Below are 16733 nucleotides of genomic sequence, written 5' to 3' on the forward strand. Positions count from 1 at the left end.
AGTGACCCAGCCGCTGGGCCGAACTGTCCCCGTATCCGCTATCCCCGCGCCCCTTTAACACCCGGACAGGTGCAGGACGGCGACGCCTCTGGTTGGCTGGCGTGGGGTGACGCAATGGCACATGGCCCGCTACCATTGGCTGTGGCGCGGGCTCCGCCCCCTGGACTGCAGAGCCGGCGGAGGGCGCACGTCTTACGCAGCCGGCGGTAGCAGCGGCGTTGAGGAGCCTGGGCTTGTGGCGTCCGCGGGTTGGGTGGGTTCTCTCTTCCTCCCCCGCGGCCTACTTGGTTCTGGATCCTTCCTTGCCCGCTCGGGGGCCGTGCGTTTGCAGTCTGTAGACCCCGAACCTGACCCCTTCTCTTCATATCCGGATCCGGGCTCCTCCCCCCCTCCCCCAGACCGGGGTTCCGGACTCCTCCCCCCAAGACCGTCCATCCGACGTCTTCTCCCGCAATATTTAGGAATCTGATCCATTCTCCCTAATTCCGCTGATCCAGCCCCTAAGAACCATATCCCGACCCTAAAACAATGGGCTGACTCCTACCCCCTTGCCGAGGATCCAGGCCACCTCCCCCCGCGGTGACGAGGATAACTTGTTCCCGTCCAGGAATTGCAGAATAGGCTCCTTTCCCCAACTATCTCCCCTCCCTCTGCCTTACCCTAGTCTAGACCTTCTTTTCTTATAACACAGATCTGGACTCCCAGACCCGCGGCACCTCAGAACCCACGCTTTTCTTTCCCACTTGGCTCCTCCAGCGAACCCTCCCCATGTCCTCTGTCTACAGGTCCCCAGCCTGGGAAAAGATGGCCCCACGGGCCCCGAGGGGCCTAGCCCCAGCTCTGCTCTGGGGCCTGAGCCTCTTCCTTGGCCTCCCAGGACCGGTCTGGGTCCAGCTTTCTCCGCCTCCCAAGTCTTCTTCCCCCACTGAGCCCCATCCATGTCACACCTGCCGGGGACTGGTCGACAGTTTCAACAAGGTGGGTGCACCAGCAGTGTAAGAGGAGGGGGCTAGCTACTATAGCACAGGGGTTGAGAGCTGGGAGCTCTGGCATACAAGTCTGCATAGACTCAAGTGTCCCAGCTTGGTTACTTACTGGTTGTATGGCCTTGGGTAGGTGCCTCTCTGTAACTCAGTTTACTGGTCAGTGAAATATAAGTGCTGGAATGTGCCAGACACTGTACTTAGCTATTACTAGTTTTCTCCATTTCCAGGGCCTGGAGAGAACCATCCGGGATAACTTTGGAGGTGGAAACACTGCCTGGGAGGAAGAGAAGTTGTCCAAATACAAAGACAGGTAAGGAAGAGGCTGGAGGGGTGGATTTGTATATCTAACATCCCAATCTGTGTTCTGCTGGTGAAAGCCTAGAGACACTTGGGGAGCACTTATTCAACAAATGTTACTGAATACCTATAGGACAGCACTAAACAAGCCAAGCAGAATTCTTTCTTCAAGGAGCTTCTATTCTAGTAGAGGAAACAGTGAATAAGTAAGTAAATAATGTCTTATCAGGTGAAGAACAGTAAAGCAGAATGGTGGGAGGCATGGCATTCAAGGTATGACATTCGAACAGAGACCTGAGGTGCAGAAGCAAACTGTGCGACAGTCGGGGAAGGGTTTTGGACAGAGCGGGACTGAGCTTGGTGTATTTGAGAAGGGGCTGGATTTGGAGTGGGCAGAAGAGAGAGTGGTGAAGGTGAAGGCAGAGAGCGTTGAAGGCCACAGAAAGGCATTCAGATTTCATTCTGAGTGTAGCGGGAAGTCATTGGAAGGTTTGGAGCAGGAAAGTGATGTGGTATTATTTATACCTATAAAAGGTCACTTACACTAACAGACTATAGGGGGCCAAGGTGGAGGAGCAGGAAGACCAGTTGGGAGGCTAGTGCACAGTCTAGGCATGACAGTAGTGGTGGACCTGGTGAGAAGGGGTCAGATTCTGGGTACATTTTGCAGATAGACTGATAGGACATGATGATGGAATCATTATGGGGTGTGAGAGAAAAAGTAGAATAAAAGGTGCTCACTAGGTTTTGGGCCTGAGCAACTGGGTGAATCGTGGGACTGTCTTACGAGATGGGAGAAACGGGTCTGGGGGGGCCTGGAATCAGACGTTCTCAGTGAACATGTTGGGCTGAGATGTCTGTTAAACAGTCAAGTAGAGTTAGATTTAGGAGTCAGGAGTTCAGGGTAGAAGTAGGGCTGGAAACATGAATTTGACAGTTATCAGCGTATAGTCAGTGTATAAAGCCAGGGGAGAAGATGAGATTTTATTGAGAGGAGAGGCCTGAGTCCTAGGCCCTCTAGCTTTTCAAAGTCAAACTGGGGAGAAAGAGGCCTGATTCCTAGGCCTCCAGCTTTTCAAAGTCAAACTGGAATTAGACCAGCTTGTCATTTCTAACCCTTTGTACCTTAGGGTCACCTCTCTGATCCTCAGTTTCCTTATCTGTAAAACGGGAGTATTAATGCCAATCCTATTTCATAGGATTGTGGTAAGGATTAAACTATGATACGTACTAGAAATAAAAGTTTTGTTACTACGTAACACTGGTCATTTTCCTTTCCCTCAATGGGGCTCAGTTGCCTCATTTGGGAATGAGGGGATTGACCAAAATAACCCTAAGGGCACTTATAGCTCTATAATGGTTACTGTTTTTTTGTTTTGTTTTAAATCACCTCCTATATGCCAGGCACTGTGCCAGACCCTTTAAATATATAATATAATACATTTTATGTGTAAATGTATTTTTAAAAAATTTTTTATTGTAGTAGAATGCAATAACATAAAATTTACCATTAGAGACATTTAGTATATTCAGGTTTTGCAACTATTGCCATTATCTAGTTCCAGACTGATTTCATCCCCCCAAAAAGAAACTCCATCCCTATTGAGCAGTCACTCCTCATTCTCCCTCCTCCCAGCCCTTAGCAACCACTAATCTGTTTTCCATCTCTATGGATTTGCTGATTCTGTTGGAATCATACAATATGGCCTTTTATGTCCGGCTTCTTTCACTTAGCATAATGTTTTCAGGGTTCATCCATCTTGTAACAAATATCAGTACTTCATTCCTTTTTAAGGCTTAGTAATATTCCATTGTATGAATAGATCACATTTGTTTGTCCGTTTATCAGTTGATGGACATTTGGGTTGTTTCTACCATTTGGCTACTGTGTATAGTATTGCTATGAACATTTGTGTACAAGTTTGAACACCTGTTTTGCATTTTCTTGGGTATGTATCCAGGAGTGGAATTACTGAGTCATGTGGTGATTCCATGTTTTATTTACGGAGGAACTGCCAAAATGTTTTCATTCCCACCTGCAATGTAGGAGGGTTCCAGTTTCTCCACATCCTTGCTAACACTTGTTATATGATATATTTTTAACCACATCTACCCAGCAGGGGTATTATATTCTGTTGTACAGATGCAGGGACTGAGCTATCTTCCAGCCAACCTACAGGAGAGCCATTGTCCCCATTTTACAGATGAGAAAACACATTCAGGAGAGGTTAAGTTCCTTGCCCAAGGTCACACCACTAGATTGGAACCCAGGTCTCCCCAAACCAATACCCCTTCCATTGTGGCCTCTGGCCTTTGACATTATCTGGCACGAGGTGGGGAGGGGGGAGATTGTAAGGAGGGTGGTGGGTGGGCTGGAGTGTGTTCCTACCACCCATCCCTGTCTGGTCAGTGAGACCCGCCTGGTAGAGGTGCTCGAGGGCGTGTGCAGCAAGTCGGACTTCGAGTGCCACCGCCTGCTGGAGCTGAGTGAGGAGCTGGTGGAGAGCTGGTGGTTTCACAAGTGAGTAGCGGGGGCCTTCCTGGGAGGGGCTCAGGCAGGGCCAGCTGGTAAAGCAGAGGGTGGCGAGCTAGGGGCTGTGTCCTCATTCAGCGCCTTCCTCCAAACCCAGGTGTGCTGAGGACTCGTTGGGGGGCCCAGGCTCTCACGCTGAGCTGCAGACTGCCCCTCTGTCGGACGGGGAAAGGGCAGCCTTATGGGTCTTACGCCCAAGATGGGCTGTATCACAGATCCTGTGGGAGGTTGCGGGAGACGGCAGCACCTCTGACACTGTCTCAGCCCCCTCACCATCCCTCCGCCTCAGGCAGCAGGAAGCCCCAGACCTCTTCCAGTGGCTCTGCTCAGATTCCCTGAAGCTCTGCTGCCCCTCAGGCACCTTTGGGCCCTCCTGCCTTCGTGAGTTTTTCAAGTTCCTCTTGGGGGATGGAAGGGGACTGCTGGGGCCAGGGATCCAGTCCTGGCTCGGCCCCTGGCTGGCTGTGTGAGCTCAGGCTGCTCATATCACTTCTCTGGACCTCTGTTCTCGCCTGCCTCACAGGGCTGGTGAGATGAACAAATCCATGGGGAACGGCTCTGAAAAAGGATACGGGGTTAGAATGAGTCAGGTGCGGCCGTGGTTTCTGTCATATATTTAAGAAATGCGCCCCCCCACCAGGCATTTCCCATGTCTGGACTAAGGTGACCTTCCTAGGGACGGGCAAGTGCTGCTGAAGGCCCTGTTGTCACCACCTTTTTCTACACACAGTCCTGAGGCAGGAGCTGAACTTAACTACCAGCCCCTTTTAGAAAAATCTCTCTCAAAGCTGCAGATATAAAGAGTTAGCAACAAAGATGGTCAATTCAGTTTTTATAAAACAAAAGATTTGTAAATAACCTAACTGTTCCACAATGGGGTGTTGGTTAAGTAAATTTCATACTTATGACAAAATATTATGATGTCGTTAAAATTGTTTCCTCTCCAAAAATGCTTACTAATATGGGGAAAATGTTCTCTACGTACAAGGTTGTATTTACGATCCCACCCGGTTTGGTGTCTGCCCACAGCCTGTCCTGGGGGTGCGGAGCGGCCCTGCGGTGGCTACGGGCAGTGTGAAGGGGAAGGAACTCGAGGGGGCAGCGGGCACTGTGACTGCCAAGCCGGCTATGGGGGTGAGGCCTGTGGCCAGTGTGGCCTCGGCTACTTTGAGGCGGAGCGCAATGCCAGCCATCTGGTATGTTCGGGTAGGTAGCCAAGAGGCGTGGCTTTGGGCAGGGGCGTGTGGGGTACCTGCCTGCCCACCCTCATACTTCCCGCATTCCACCCAGCTTGTTTTGGCCCCTGTGCCCGCTGCTCAGGACCTGAGGAATCAAATTGTTTACAGTGCAAGAAGGGCTGGGCCCTGCATCACCTCAAGTGTGTAGGTGAGTGGGACCCTGCCCTAGGTCTGGAGGGGTGGGCAGGGTCTTGGGCTTGGTCCCCCATCAACACACACATCTCTGGGCTAGACCAGTCCAGTCCCCATCTTCATAGAGATATCAACCTGGTTGGGAAGGCAGAAAAGTAACCAGGCGCTTACAGTATAGACTGATCGTTGTACAGTGAGAAATGTCTCTCTTCCAATTCAGTGGTAGTGGGGAATCAGGGAAGCCTTCTTGGAGGAGGTGTCACTTGGGTCAAGTCTCGAAAATTGAAGAAGGGTTAACCCAGGGAATGAGCATACTGAACTTGGGGTCTGGAAACCTGTGTTCGAGACGAGGGTAAAGGCTAAGCTGCTGTAACAGAAAGATCCCCAAAGACTGTGGCTTAATGAATTTAGAGGTTTATTTTCATCTCACATCACAGTCTGGAAGCCAGTGGTCCAGACTGGCAGGAAAGCTCTGCTTGTCATAGTCATTAAAGACCTAGATTCATTCTGTCTTACTGGGCAGTCATCCCCTTGGGTGTTGAGGCTGGATCACGGGCACCTCTATGTATCATGACCTGGTATTCAGGACGTGCGAAAGAGAAGAAAGTGCACGGAGGATCCAAGTCTGTTGTATTAAGGCCAAGTGAAAAGTGGAGCACATCACTTCTGTTTACAACACGTTGGCCAGAACTGAATCACAAGGCCACACTTAGCTGCAAGGCAGATTGAAAAACACAGTCTCTAGCTGGACAGCCCTGAGTCCAGCTGCCCCTCTGCATGTGTGTTGGTGGACAGCCTGCAGTCTCAGCCACACTGTTTAAGCCTGGGCAAGTCCATTCCCAACAACCCTGGCCTCAGCTTCCCTGTTAGTGAAATAGGGATTGAAATCCCCACCCTGCCGGCCTCTTTGCAGACATTGATGAGTGTGGCACAGAGCGAGCCAGCTGTGGAGCCGACCAGTTCTGCGTGAACACGGAGGGCTCCTATGAGTGCCGAGGTAAGTGTCTGCTCCTGCGGGGGAGGGGTGTGGGGAGGGTAGGAGGAACTGCTCCACGCCTTTCCCCAAAAACTGCCACGTTACCAGGTGCCGGCACCACCCCCCACCCCCGCCCTAGGCTTCTTCTGGAGCAGGGCTTCCCCCAGGCCTATGGGCAGCTCGCACCCTTGTCTGTCCTCTCCCTTCTCCAGACTGTGCCAAGGCCTGCCTGGGCTGCATGGGGGCAGGGCCTGGCCGCTGTAAGAAGTGTAGCCCTGGCTACCAGCAGGTGGGCTCCAAGTGTCTCGGTGAGTGTCCTGCCACCTGGGAGTGCCTTGTCCACCACGAATTGACAGGGGCCGAAATGTGGACGGGGTGTGGGAAGGAAGGGTGGAACGTTGCCTGGGTCAGCACAGAGCGCGTGTCAGGATGTGAGTGAGACCGGAGTCAGGGGTGCTGCCTGTGGGACCCTGGCGGTTAGGGCTCTGACCTCTCCTTGGCCTCCGTCAAGACGTGGACGAGTGTGAGATGGCGGTGTGTCCAGGAGAGAACGAGCAATGCGAGAACACCGAGGGCAGTTACCGCTGTGTCTGTGCCGAGGGCTACAAACAGATTGAGGGCATCTGTGTGAAGGAGCAGATCCCAGGTGAGCCCCAGCTCGGCCCCAGAAACCTGGGGAGGGGAGGTCCTCATCCAGGGGGAGGGCAGGCAAACCCCTCCTTCAGGCAGCTGCAGGCCCTGGCCCACCTGCACTGCCACCCAGCCCTCATGAAGCTGCACTGGGACCCGAACCCCACCTCTGACCCCCAGGGTGGCTTTTGGTGGCCTCACACCTCCCAGGGTAGAAAGGAAATCGGACTTGGCGTCAAATCATTCTGTGCCCCCCGAGCCTCTTTCTCATCTGCCCTTGCCCCGCCTGAGGGCTGCTGTAGGCCGTAGGGGTGATGAGACGAAGGACAATCACAGTGATGACGATAGTGACCACTTCCACAGTTCCTGTGTGTCACACGCTGTTCCAGGCATATTGCATGTATTAACTTATTCACCCCTAAAACAAATCCAGTGCTGTAGCTATTATTCTCATCCCCATCTTGCATAGTGGAAGCAGGGACGCAGAGAGATGAAAAAACTTGTCCAGGGCCCCATGGCAAGCAGGTGGCAGAGCTGGGCGTCACATCCAGGCACTGTGGCTCTGGAGCGGGGCTAGTACACATGCTCTGACCCAACTCTCCCGCGTGGCCTTGGGCAGACCTCTTCACCCTCTGCGCCTCAGTTTCCCATCTAGTAAGACAGGGATAATAAATGCCCGTCTTGGAGTTGTTCTCAGCAGTAAATGACACTGTGTGCTGGCGTGCCAGGCAGGCGTGTGGCAGTGATGATCAGGTGTGTGGGAGGCTCCGGGAACAGGGGATGAGTGACGGGCGCTTCTCCTGCCCAGAGTCAGCAGGCTTCTTCTCGGAGATGACAGAGGACGAGCTGGTGGTGCTGCAGCAGATGTTCTTCGGTGTCATCATCTGTGCACTGGCCACGCTGGCCGCCAAGGGTGACTTGGTCTTCACCGCCATCTTCATTGGGGCTGTGGCAGCCATGACCGGCTACTGGTTGTCAGAGCGCAGTGACCGTGTGCTGGAGGGCTTCATCAAGGGCAGATAATCCCTGCCACACCTGCAGCATCTCCTCCTGCCCAGGCTGACCCCAAGGTCGGGACTCTCCCACCTGGACACTTGAGGCACTTGCTTTACTTCTGAGAGTGCGGTAAGCACCCTCTACCCACCTTATGGGGCAGCCCAGACACCTGGGCCTGGGCAGGTGAGGCCCTTGGGTGAAAAAGTAGCCCTGTAGGTGGGTGCCATGAGATCTTGGCCTTGGGGCACTGGTCAGCCTTCATAGTGTTGTGAATTTTTTTAAAAAGTGTCTCCTCGTTGTGGCTGCTAGTGAGCTTTGGCCCCTACCCAGGATGGGGGGGGGGGGCGTCCCTTCACAACCCCCTCCTGCCAGCTGCATGCTGTCAGCTCCTGTTCTGTCCTCACCCCCTTGCCCCTCAGCCACTGATTTATTTATTCATCTCAGGAAATAAAGAAAGGTCTTGGAAAATGGAGAAGCTTGTCTTACTACCTGCCCCCACCCACCATGGGTTGGCCTAAGCTACTGAGAGCCCCTCCACCCTTGGGGAAGTTTCCTAAAACCCTGGGAAACTGAGGGCCATCCTGATGCAGGAGCAGCAGGAGGACAAAGGAGAGGGTTGGCCCTGAAGTAGTGTTAAGAGAAGGGAGATGGAGGAACCAGGCTTAGGAGTGGAACTTTCTCAGTTCAGTACCAGCTATCACTTGCCAAAGGACCCTGACAAATGACTTTCATCTCTGAACTTCACTCTTCTCATCTATAAAATGGGCATGATAACGCTTCCCACTCAGGCTTACTGTGAGAATTAAGGTGATGGATGTGAAAAGCTGAAGACAGTGTACAGCAGATAGATGTTCCATGAAATATTGATAGCCATTATTTCTAAAGCCTCCAAGGGTTCAGGGCCCTTTCCTTTGGAAGTCCTCCCCTCCGCAATAAACACAGGACTTAGAATCACTGGGGGTGGGCATCTCCTCTAAACAGGACCCTGGCATGGCCGGAGGGAGGCTTGAGCCAAGTCCTAAGGGTTTATTTCTTTGGCACAAAGAGGACAGTCTGGACAGTCCAGCCTCATCTTCATACTGGAGGGTGGATGGGATGTTAGGGCATCTGGACCCTGTTCCCCATTCCCAAATACGTGCATGTCCACCCTGTATTCTGCATAAGTCACGGCCTCTGTGCAAAATACCCGCTAAAAAATAGAGATATTTTAAAAAACAAAAATCTGGGGGTGGGGGTGGGTTCGTGTCCGGCTGTCTCCGGAGGCTGCAATCAGTTGGGGCCCAGGAATACTCCCGGAATGTTTTTCAAATGCTCAGCATCCCAGAAGGTCATGCCGCGGTAGGGCCATCGAGGGCGGGGCCCTGGTCCTGAGTTTCTGGACCCCCTCAGAGCTCGATGGTGTCACTGGAGGCGCTGCGGGAGTCCCCGGGCTTGCAGCGAGGCTGGATCCCATTCTGGGGCTCCCCGGGCCGGGCGGGACCCGGGGCAGGAGCTGGGGCAGACAGTAGCTGCACCGTGCTGGGCAGCTCATCCAGGGGCAGACTGTCCATCGACGACAGCCCGTGGCGCCAGGGGTTCCAGCTGATCTTGAGCGAGCCCCGTGAGAAGCTGTCCACGGAGCTGCCGGAAGCCGCCCCGACAGGCTCGTCCACTACATGTGGTGGGACCGGGCCGCGCACGCGCACGTCGCTGAGCGACCGGCTGCGGCCGCGGAGGAGCGAAGAACCTGCGCCATCCAGCTCGGCGTCGGGATGGCTGCCCCGGCGCGGCCGCAGCGCGCCCCCGGGCGGCGGGGAGGCCAGGCCACGGAGGCCGCAGCGCCGGAAGATGCTGTCTCGCACCAAGTGCTCTCGGAAGAGCGCGGCGTCGATGCTGCGGCTCAGGTTGATGGGTGATGGCGGCCGCAGGTCTAGCTCGCTCATCGATGGCGCCGGCCCCATGCTGCTGCGGGACGGTCCCGGGCCACCCAGGGGACCGCGGCCCAGCGACGCAGCCGAACCCCAGGCGCCTGAACTGGGCGTGGCTGGAGGCCCACCCTCCGCCGGGTTGCGCATGAGGCTCTTGCTAATGTCCAGGTTACCTGCGCCGACGCTGCTGGGCCCCGCGTAGCAGTTGTTGGGCCTCTCGGGCACCTCGCTCTTGCCGGAGGGCGTAGGGCACGCCAGGCGCAGCAGCTTAGCCCAGCAGGCGTGCTCTGTGGGCGGCCTGGGCCTCGCGGCGGCCAGAGCGGCCAGCGCCAGGGTGAGCGCCCACGTCAGCTCCAGCAGGCGCAGCCAGAAGTGGACGCCCCACCAGGCCCACGAGAAGTGGCCCACCCGGCCGGGGCCCGGGTACAGCCAGAGCGCGGCCGCCAGCTGCAAGCCACTGGCCAGCAGCCCCAGCGCGCCCGCCACGGCCAGCAGCCTGGGGCCCGGGCTGGCATCCCAGCCCCTCGGCCCGTCCAGCAGGCGGCGACGGCACAGGCAGAGCGTGCCCAGAGCCACGGACGCGCCCCAGGCGCACGATAAGCCCTGAGCCAGGAGGTTGAGCGCAGGCCTCGCCGACAGCAGGTCTGTGGCGAGCAGCCCCAAGCCGTGCGCCAACGCCAGCGCTCCCAGGAGGAGCGGGTTCTGCAGCTGCTGTGGCAGACCCGCGCCCAGGCCGAGCAGGGTCAGGGCCGCCAGCGCGGTGAGTAGCAAGGGAAAGGGCAGATTGTAGAGCACCAGGCCGGCGCGTAAACCCAGTCGTGCCTGCGAGCCATAGGGGTCGGTGAGCATGTAGGCGGACCGCAGCCCCGACGCCACCAGCACCAGCACCGCCGCCACCAGTGCCAACCGTGGCCCCGCAGGGGCGGCTGCCAGCGAGGCCAGTGCCAACAACGCAGGCAGCAGGAAGAGCACCCCGACCCCGTAGACGTGCAGCTCCCAGGAAAAGCTCAGCACCCGCCGCAGGGGACCCCAGCGCAGGGGAGGTGAGGTGGCGTTGGCCGGGGGGCTGGAGGCTGGGACTGATGCCGCGGAGCTGGCGGAGGGCTCCGGAGGGGGTGGCTGGCCCAGGGCACGCTGCGTGGTGACCCGAATGAGGCCCCGGCGTGACGTCGAGGGGGCCTGGACAGGGGGCACTGGGGGGTGGCTTTGGGGACGCCCCGGCCACTCCTCGGCTTCATCTGCAACAATAACAATATTAAAATAGCCCTCTGAAAAGTACTTTTGATTTTCCATCATCCTCCGGTGTAGTGAGCAAGTTACTTAACTTTTCTAAGCACATCTGTAAAATGGGGATGGTAATAGCACCCCTCTTCACTGGGTTGTGGTGAGGATTAAATGTTTAGCACAGTCCCCAACACCCAATAAGTGTTAAATGGATGTGACCTATCATTTTTATTAACATGCCACCTGCTCTCAACGGGGACTGCATATTAGAATCACCTGGAGATCAACTCAGTCAGAATTCCTTGTGCTGGGGCCTGGGCACTGAAATTTTTTAAAAGCTCCTCTGGTGAACTGTGGGACTTGGAGAATCACTGCACTAAATATACCCATGTATACTTAAGAATTTATATTTAAGAATTTTCTAGCCCTCAGAGTGCAAATGACTTCTCCCAGAGTACCCAGTGAGTAGTAGTTTATTATCCTAAGTTGTTTGAAGTTGTTGGCCATTTCCTTTAAGGAGGTGTTTGTCCCCATTCACTCCCCACCCCTCGCTTATATACCTCACACAAGTTCTTAGGTATTAGAGTACCCGATCTCCCCAACCCCCGAGCCATGCCCTCACCTGGCTGCAGGGCTCCCACAGGGCTCTCTGTTCCGTTTGTAGTTGGGCCAGGGTCCGAAGGGCCAGGGATGAGGGACTTGGGGGTACCTGGGGCCTCCACTGCTCCTCTCACACGCTGGGGGGAGATGGGGTCTGCTCCATTCATTGCTGCTATCTCTGAAATAACAAAAGCAGTCATTGCTTTGCCTGACCCTCCAGCGTTCCCCAAAATCTAATCCCCCAGGAGGGAGGCACAATCACCCTCATTTGCCAGAATGAGGAAAGAGGGACCAGAGGTCACACAGAAACTGGGGCATCCAGCTGCCCTGGAACACTGCCCGTCCCAGCCCTGCTCAGCACCCTCACTTTGATACCCACCTGGCTTGGGCTGCCCATTAGGAGTCTCTGAGGCTGGGGGACCTGAGGGCTGGGGTCCTGATGAGCCCCTAACATCAGGGAGGTCAGTCTGTTTGGGTGAGGGACTTGGAATACTGACTTCCCAGGTCTCCCCACCTCCAGCCTTCTTGGGGAGCTCCATGGGCAGCTCCTCAGCAGGAGGAAGGCTTCTGGCCAATGCCAGGTCTGGCTGGGACCCAGGCTCCTGAGAGGATGCCGCCTCAGCTGGTGATACTGAGCCAGCATCAGGAGCTGCTGGATCCTGCTGGGTGAAGAGGGGGCCTTGAGCTGCCTCCTGGAAGTCCTCCTCACTCCCACCCTGTTCTTTCAGCCCTGGCCTCATGATAGTGCCTGGGTGTGGCGCAAGAGTGTGGGGAGGGCCCTTGTGGTCCCAGGGGGATGTCTCTGAGACCCCGATCTTGGCTTTGGCCACAAGACCCTCATCTCTAGGTGGTCGCTGTCCCACTTGGCTTCCAGGCTGCCCTGGGATGGGAGGAACCGTGGCTAGCCCGAGTTGGAGTCTGGGAGTTGTGGGGATGAAAGTGAGATGGGGGGTGCCCACTGGATAGGGGGCTGGTGCTTCTTGCTCCACAGACTCCTGTGATTCAGGAGGTCCTGTCCAGCCCTGAAAAACTGGCCCTCGAGCCACCTGGAGGTCATCAGTTACTGGGAGTCCTTCTCTCTGCGCCCCATGGGCTGCTTTAGGTCCATGCAGGGCTGGGCCAAGGGAGTCCGTGGGCCTCTCAGGCATCTCCTCAGCAGGGACCTGGGGGACATTGGAGTTCCAGGGGCTCTCGTCTCTGGGCTTCTCCCAGAAGAAGTCAAAGGCCTGGGCCTCTGTGCCAACAGGGCCCTTGGGGTGGGCTCCTGGGATCAAGTGTGGTTCCAAGTCCTCAAGTGGCCTGGGAAGGCCCCGGCCCAGGGCAGAGCCAGCCCCCAGGGACAGCAGCAGCAACAGCAGCAGGCGGCCATACACACAGCCCCAGGGGCTGGGAGCCATGGTTCGCTCTGATGCCTGGGCCTGGAGCCCTCAGCTTCCAGTCTTCACGGGATGAGCCTAAAAAAAGGAGAGGGGGATGGCATAAGATGGGTCTCCCATGGCTGCCCCAAAGAGGCTGGTGGGAAAGAAAGGAAGAATCCTCCTCTACCCGCCCCTTCCTCTTCAACCTCTTCATGCTGCCCAGAGTGACCTTTTAAAACTGCATCTCTGGTCATGCCACTTGCCCTAATTCAAAACCTTCAATGGCTCCCCATCGCCCTCAGGAGAGAATATAAGCTCCTCTCCTGGCCTTCCAAGGCCACACCAGGATGCTCACCTATCCCTCAACACCCACGGAACTGCCTGACGCCCCATGCCTTTGCTCCTGCTCTTCCCTCAGGCTGGAATGCCCTCTCCCTTCTCCTTCACTTGCTGAAATCCTATTCTTTTTTTTTTTTTTTTTTTTAATCCTATTCTTGAGGGCCCAGGTCAAATATCAGAGAGGTGGAGAGGGAGAGAAATACTACGCCCGTGCCTTTACGCCCGTGCCTTTGAGGAGGGACCTGGGTTTCAATCCCAGTTTCACCATTTCCTGGGTGAGTTACTTTTCCCCTCTGCATCATGGTTTTCCCATCAGTAAAATGGGTATAATAATAGTACCTAACTCAAAGGGGCTCTTATAAGACATAACAAAACACAGGATGGACCAGGCCCATAATTGGAGCTTAATAAGCATTAGAGCCCTTTTACTTTTCCTTTTGTCCAGAAAGCTTTCTTTCCCACCAGCCCCCTTAACTATGTCAACAAATAATTGGAGGACATACTATGTGCCAAACCTTGGGGATAAAACAGTGAAGAAGATTGACAAGATGCCTGGCCTCACGGAGCTGGTATTCTAGGTAAGAGACAGACAATGAATAATTTTAAATAAGGTGAGCTATGGAGAACATAAAACAGGGTTAAGAGATAGAAGGAGGGGGGGCTACTTTACACAGGAGTGCTAGAAAGGCCACTCAGGTGACATTTAAGCTAAATGCTGCATGGGAAGAAGGAGTCAGCCATTTGATGATATCCAGAAAAAGCATCTGGAGGAGGGAACAGAAAGTGCAAAGGCCCTTCAGCAGGAATGAGGAGCACAGCAGATGCAGGAGAAAGGAGCAGAGGGAGATGAAATCAGGAAGGTGGGGCTTTCTCAAAAGCCACGAAAAGGCACCTGCATTTTATTCTAAGTGTCCCAGGAAGCCAATGGAGATGTTAAGCATGGGAGTCATGAGATCTGAGAAGTGTCTTAAAAGGCGGAGAGAGGCCAGTGCAGAAATCCAGGTAGGATATGATGGTGGCTTGTTTCAGCTTGAGTATTTCTTTTCCCTGACACTCCCTCCACCCCTTCCTGTCACACCAGTCACATAGTATAATAATCTCCTATCTCCCCCACCCTCCTGGGGCTTCTCAAGGGCTGTGTCTGCGTCTTTTATTTCTTGTCTCCAGCCACTGCATATGCCTGGCCCAGGTGGATATTCCTTTATGGTGCCGCTTCCTGAGAGTCCCTAATGGAGCCGGGAGGCAAGACGGGACCCCACGGCCAGGAGAGGGGGACCAGGAGAGGGGGCCAGGGGCTGTGAGAGCCAGTGCCCGGGTGTGTTTAGGGGCAAAGGCCCTGTTCCCTTCCTCTCTGGGGAACAGTTGTGCTCAAAGATCCTTGGTGGCTCACAGACACCTTGAGAAGCCGAAGAAAACTCCAGGCGCTCTCCCCAGGGAAGTGTCCAGGTCCACCAAAGCTTGTGGGTAATTTTAGGGGGAATCAAAGACCCCTTAAACCCATTCCCCAATCTGCCTCATTAGTTCATTTCTCAAACATTCACCGAGCTCATGCTCTGCTCCTGGCCCAGGCTAGGTGCTGGGGACCCAAAGAGAAGCCTCAGTTCCAGTGTGGGGAGTGGTGGTGAGCTGAGGGGGAAGGACTGGAAGGGCCCTAACACAGGCACTAGTTAATAATAGTACTTCTGTGTTGAGCTCTTGCCCACTTAGGCTCCTGTGCTAAGCTTAGCTGCGTGTCCTCGATTTTATCCACCGCTCCCAAAACAAGCTGGTGTGAGTATACCCATTTCATAGGGGAAGAAAGCAAGGTTCAGAGAGGTTGAGCAAGTCGCCCAAGGTCACACAGGCTGCAAATGGCCATACTAGGGGCTGTGAAACCCGCATTGGCTCATTTTACACAGGGGGTCCGAAAAGCTTTGCAGAGGAGGAGACAGCAGAGTCGGGCCTTCAGTGATAAGCATCTACCATCTGCTCACCACCCGCAATCCAAGAGATGTAGTCACCTCCGGATGAGGAGGGGGCTGCACAGTCCTGGTTTCCTGCTGCTGAAGAGGTTTTTTTGTGTGTGTGTGTGTGGGGGGGGTGTTCTCGCTCCCTCAGGGACTGGGAAGAGGCCAGCCTGGGGGCAGGGCGAGGGCCGCCGCAGGGCAGCCTCCAGGAGCTGGTCCATCTCGGGTTACCTCTCCTTTTCCTCCATCTCCTCTCCCCTGGCTCCGCGCCTTCCCGCAGTGTCCTGGGTGGGGGGTGCACGCTGGTGCAGGCCCTGCCGCTCGCACCTGAGAGGGGGGCTACAGGCCACGCTCCCTGCCTGGGCCCCGCCATCGCCCCCTCCCTAGTCCAGCTCCTCACCTGGGCGCCGAGCTGGCAGCCCCCGCGTTCACCTTGCGCACGTCCCTGAAGCCGCTTGCCGCGCCGCATCCTCCGAGATGCTCAGACTTGGCTAACAGAGCCCGGCGCTGCCGATGGCGGAGCCCGCCCACAGGAACGCCATCCTTGCTTAACCCTTTCCCCTTAGGGATGGATTCTTCTCCCAGTCCTGACCTCCCCTCTCTGAGAGATTCTCAGGGCTAAGAAGGGAACTGAGGTCACCTTCGAGGGGTGTAGAAATCACTTCCGCAGCATCCCCGAAAACGGGGCAGCCAATCTCTGTTTGCATACCTCCTGGGACGGGAAGCTCACTTCCTTAATGTCTCTAGACCTATATCCTTATAGGGCTACATACATACTACATACAGACCTACAGGTAAATCCTACCTACAGCTTGATGTGTATCCTTCAGCTTTTTCAAGGCACAGCCATATATACTTCTTAAATAGAAAAGAGACCATACTGTACATGTCGTTCTGTAACTTGCCTTTTTCCCCTTCACTTTGCAATATAACCTGGCACATTTTCCATGTACATTTCTGCAGATCCATCTCATTTCTTGTATTCAGTGTTGAGAACTGCAGCGTATGATCAGCCTGTCATTTTTATTTATCTGGTTCCTGAGGTTGGACATGTCGATTGTTTCTAGCCTTTTGCTAGCAGGAATAATGAGGCAGGGACATTCTTGCATAGACATCTTTGTGCACATGCACTAGCGTACCTATCAGATAACTTCCTCCCTGAGGCATGGTTAGGTCAGTGGGTCTGCACATTTTCAGGTCTGTCTGTCAAAATGCTCCAGGTCCCTCTTTGGACAGCTCCTGATGTACTAAATTTCCACCATTAGGTTCAACACATTAAGAGGAATCCACACAAGGAATACATGTGGTCATTAAATATGGTGTAGAGTCCTTAATGGCATGGAGACATGTCCAGAGTAGATTGTTATTTATTTATTTAAATTTCAGTCATTTGAATTCTAAAAGTAATATGTGCTGATTGTCCCAATTCAAGCAACATAGAAATGTTCAAAGAACACATGAACTGTCTTATCCTTGGTCTCTCCAACTCTGCCCCCCAGATATACCCATTGTTAACACCATTCTGTTTTCTTTGCATCATATAAAATATATATGTGCATGCATTTCTACAA

At 54.6% G+C, this 16733-nt stretch overlaps 3 protein-coding genes across 14 annotated transcripts in view; 2 read left to right on the top strand and 1 right to left on the bottom strand.

The window, feature by feature from the left end:
• The first annotated feature begins 161 nt into the window (after positions 1-161).
• CRELD1 (cysteine rich with EGF like domains 1) lies at positions 162-8263 on the top strand. Of its 2 annotated transcripts, XM_059940330.1 has the most exons (11): positions 162-253; positions 786-978; positions 1214-1296; positions 3694-3804; positions 4106-4197; positions 4846-5022; positions 5107-5202; positions 6100-6183; positions 6375-6470; positions 6674-6808; positions 7601-8263. In XM_059940330.1, exons 2-11 carry the CDS (start codon positions 805-807, stop codon positions 7813-7815), a joined length of 1263 nt encoding a protein of 420 aa, XP_059796313.1. In that variant the 5' UTR covers positions 162-253; positions 786-804; the 3' UTR covers positions 7816-8263. The 2 variants fall into 2 exon arrangements, with proteins under 2 accessions (XP_059796313.1, XP_059796312.1); XM_059940329.1 differs by lacking the exon at positions 162-253 and having other exon boundaries at positions 446-978.
• Positions 8264-8316: 53 nt separating this feature from the next.
• Positions 8317-15579, bottom strand: PRRT3 (proline rich transmembrane protein 3). 2 transcript variants are annotated; one of them, XM_059940313.1, is made up of 4 exons: positions 15563-15579; positions 11899-12973; positions 11542-11697; positions 8317-10933 (listed from the first exon to the last, which is right to left on the bottom strand). In XM_059940313.1, exons 2-4 carry the CDS (start codon positions 12914-12916, stop codon positions 9174-9176), a joined length of 2934 nt encoding a protein of 977 aa, XP_059796296.1. In that variant the 5' UTR covers positions 12917-12973; positions 15563-15579; the 3' UTR covers positions 8317-9173. The 2 variants fall into 2 exon arrangements, with proteins under 2 accessions (XP_059796296.1, XP_059796295.1); XM_059940312.1 differs by lacking the exon at positions 15563-15579 and adding an exon at positions 13720-13775.
• Positions 9490-16733, top strand: part of FANCD2 (FA complementation group D2) — an 89716-nt gene continuing 82472 nt past the window's right edge. For 5 of the 10 annotated variants that reach the window (XM_059940300.1, XM_059940309.1, XM_059940308.1 and 2 more), the window contains exons 1-3: positions 9490-10738; positions 13384-13491; positions 13682-13794. The gene's annotated coding sequence lies outside the window, so the exon portion shown is untranslated. Of the gene's footprint in view, positions 10739-13376; positions 13492-13681; positions 13795-15114; positions 15267-16733 lie in introns of all 10 variants that reach the window. The other 5 variants (XM_059940302.1, XM_059940301.1, XM_059940304.1 and 2 more) reach the window with 5 other exon arrangements.

Source organism: Balaenoptera ricei, chromosome 11, assembly GCF_028023285.1.
Source record: "Balaenoptera ricei isolate mBalRic1 chromosome 11, mBalRic1.hap2, whole genome shotgun sequence".
Taxonomy (NCBI): domain Eukaryota; kingdom Metazoa; phylum Chordata; class Mammalia; order Artiodactyla; family Balaenopteridae; genus Balaenoptera; species Balaenoptera ricei.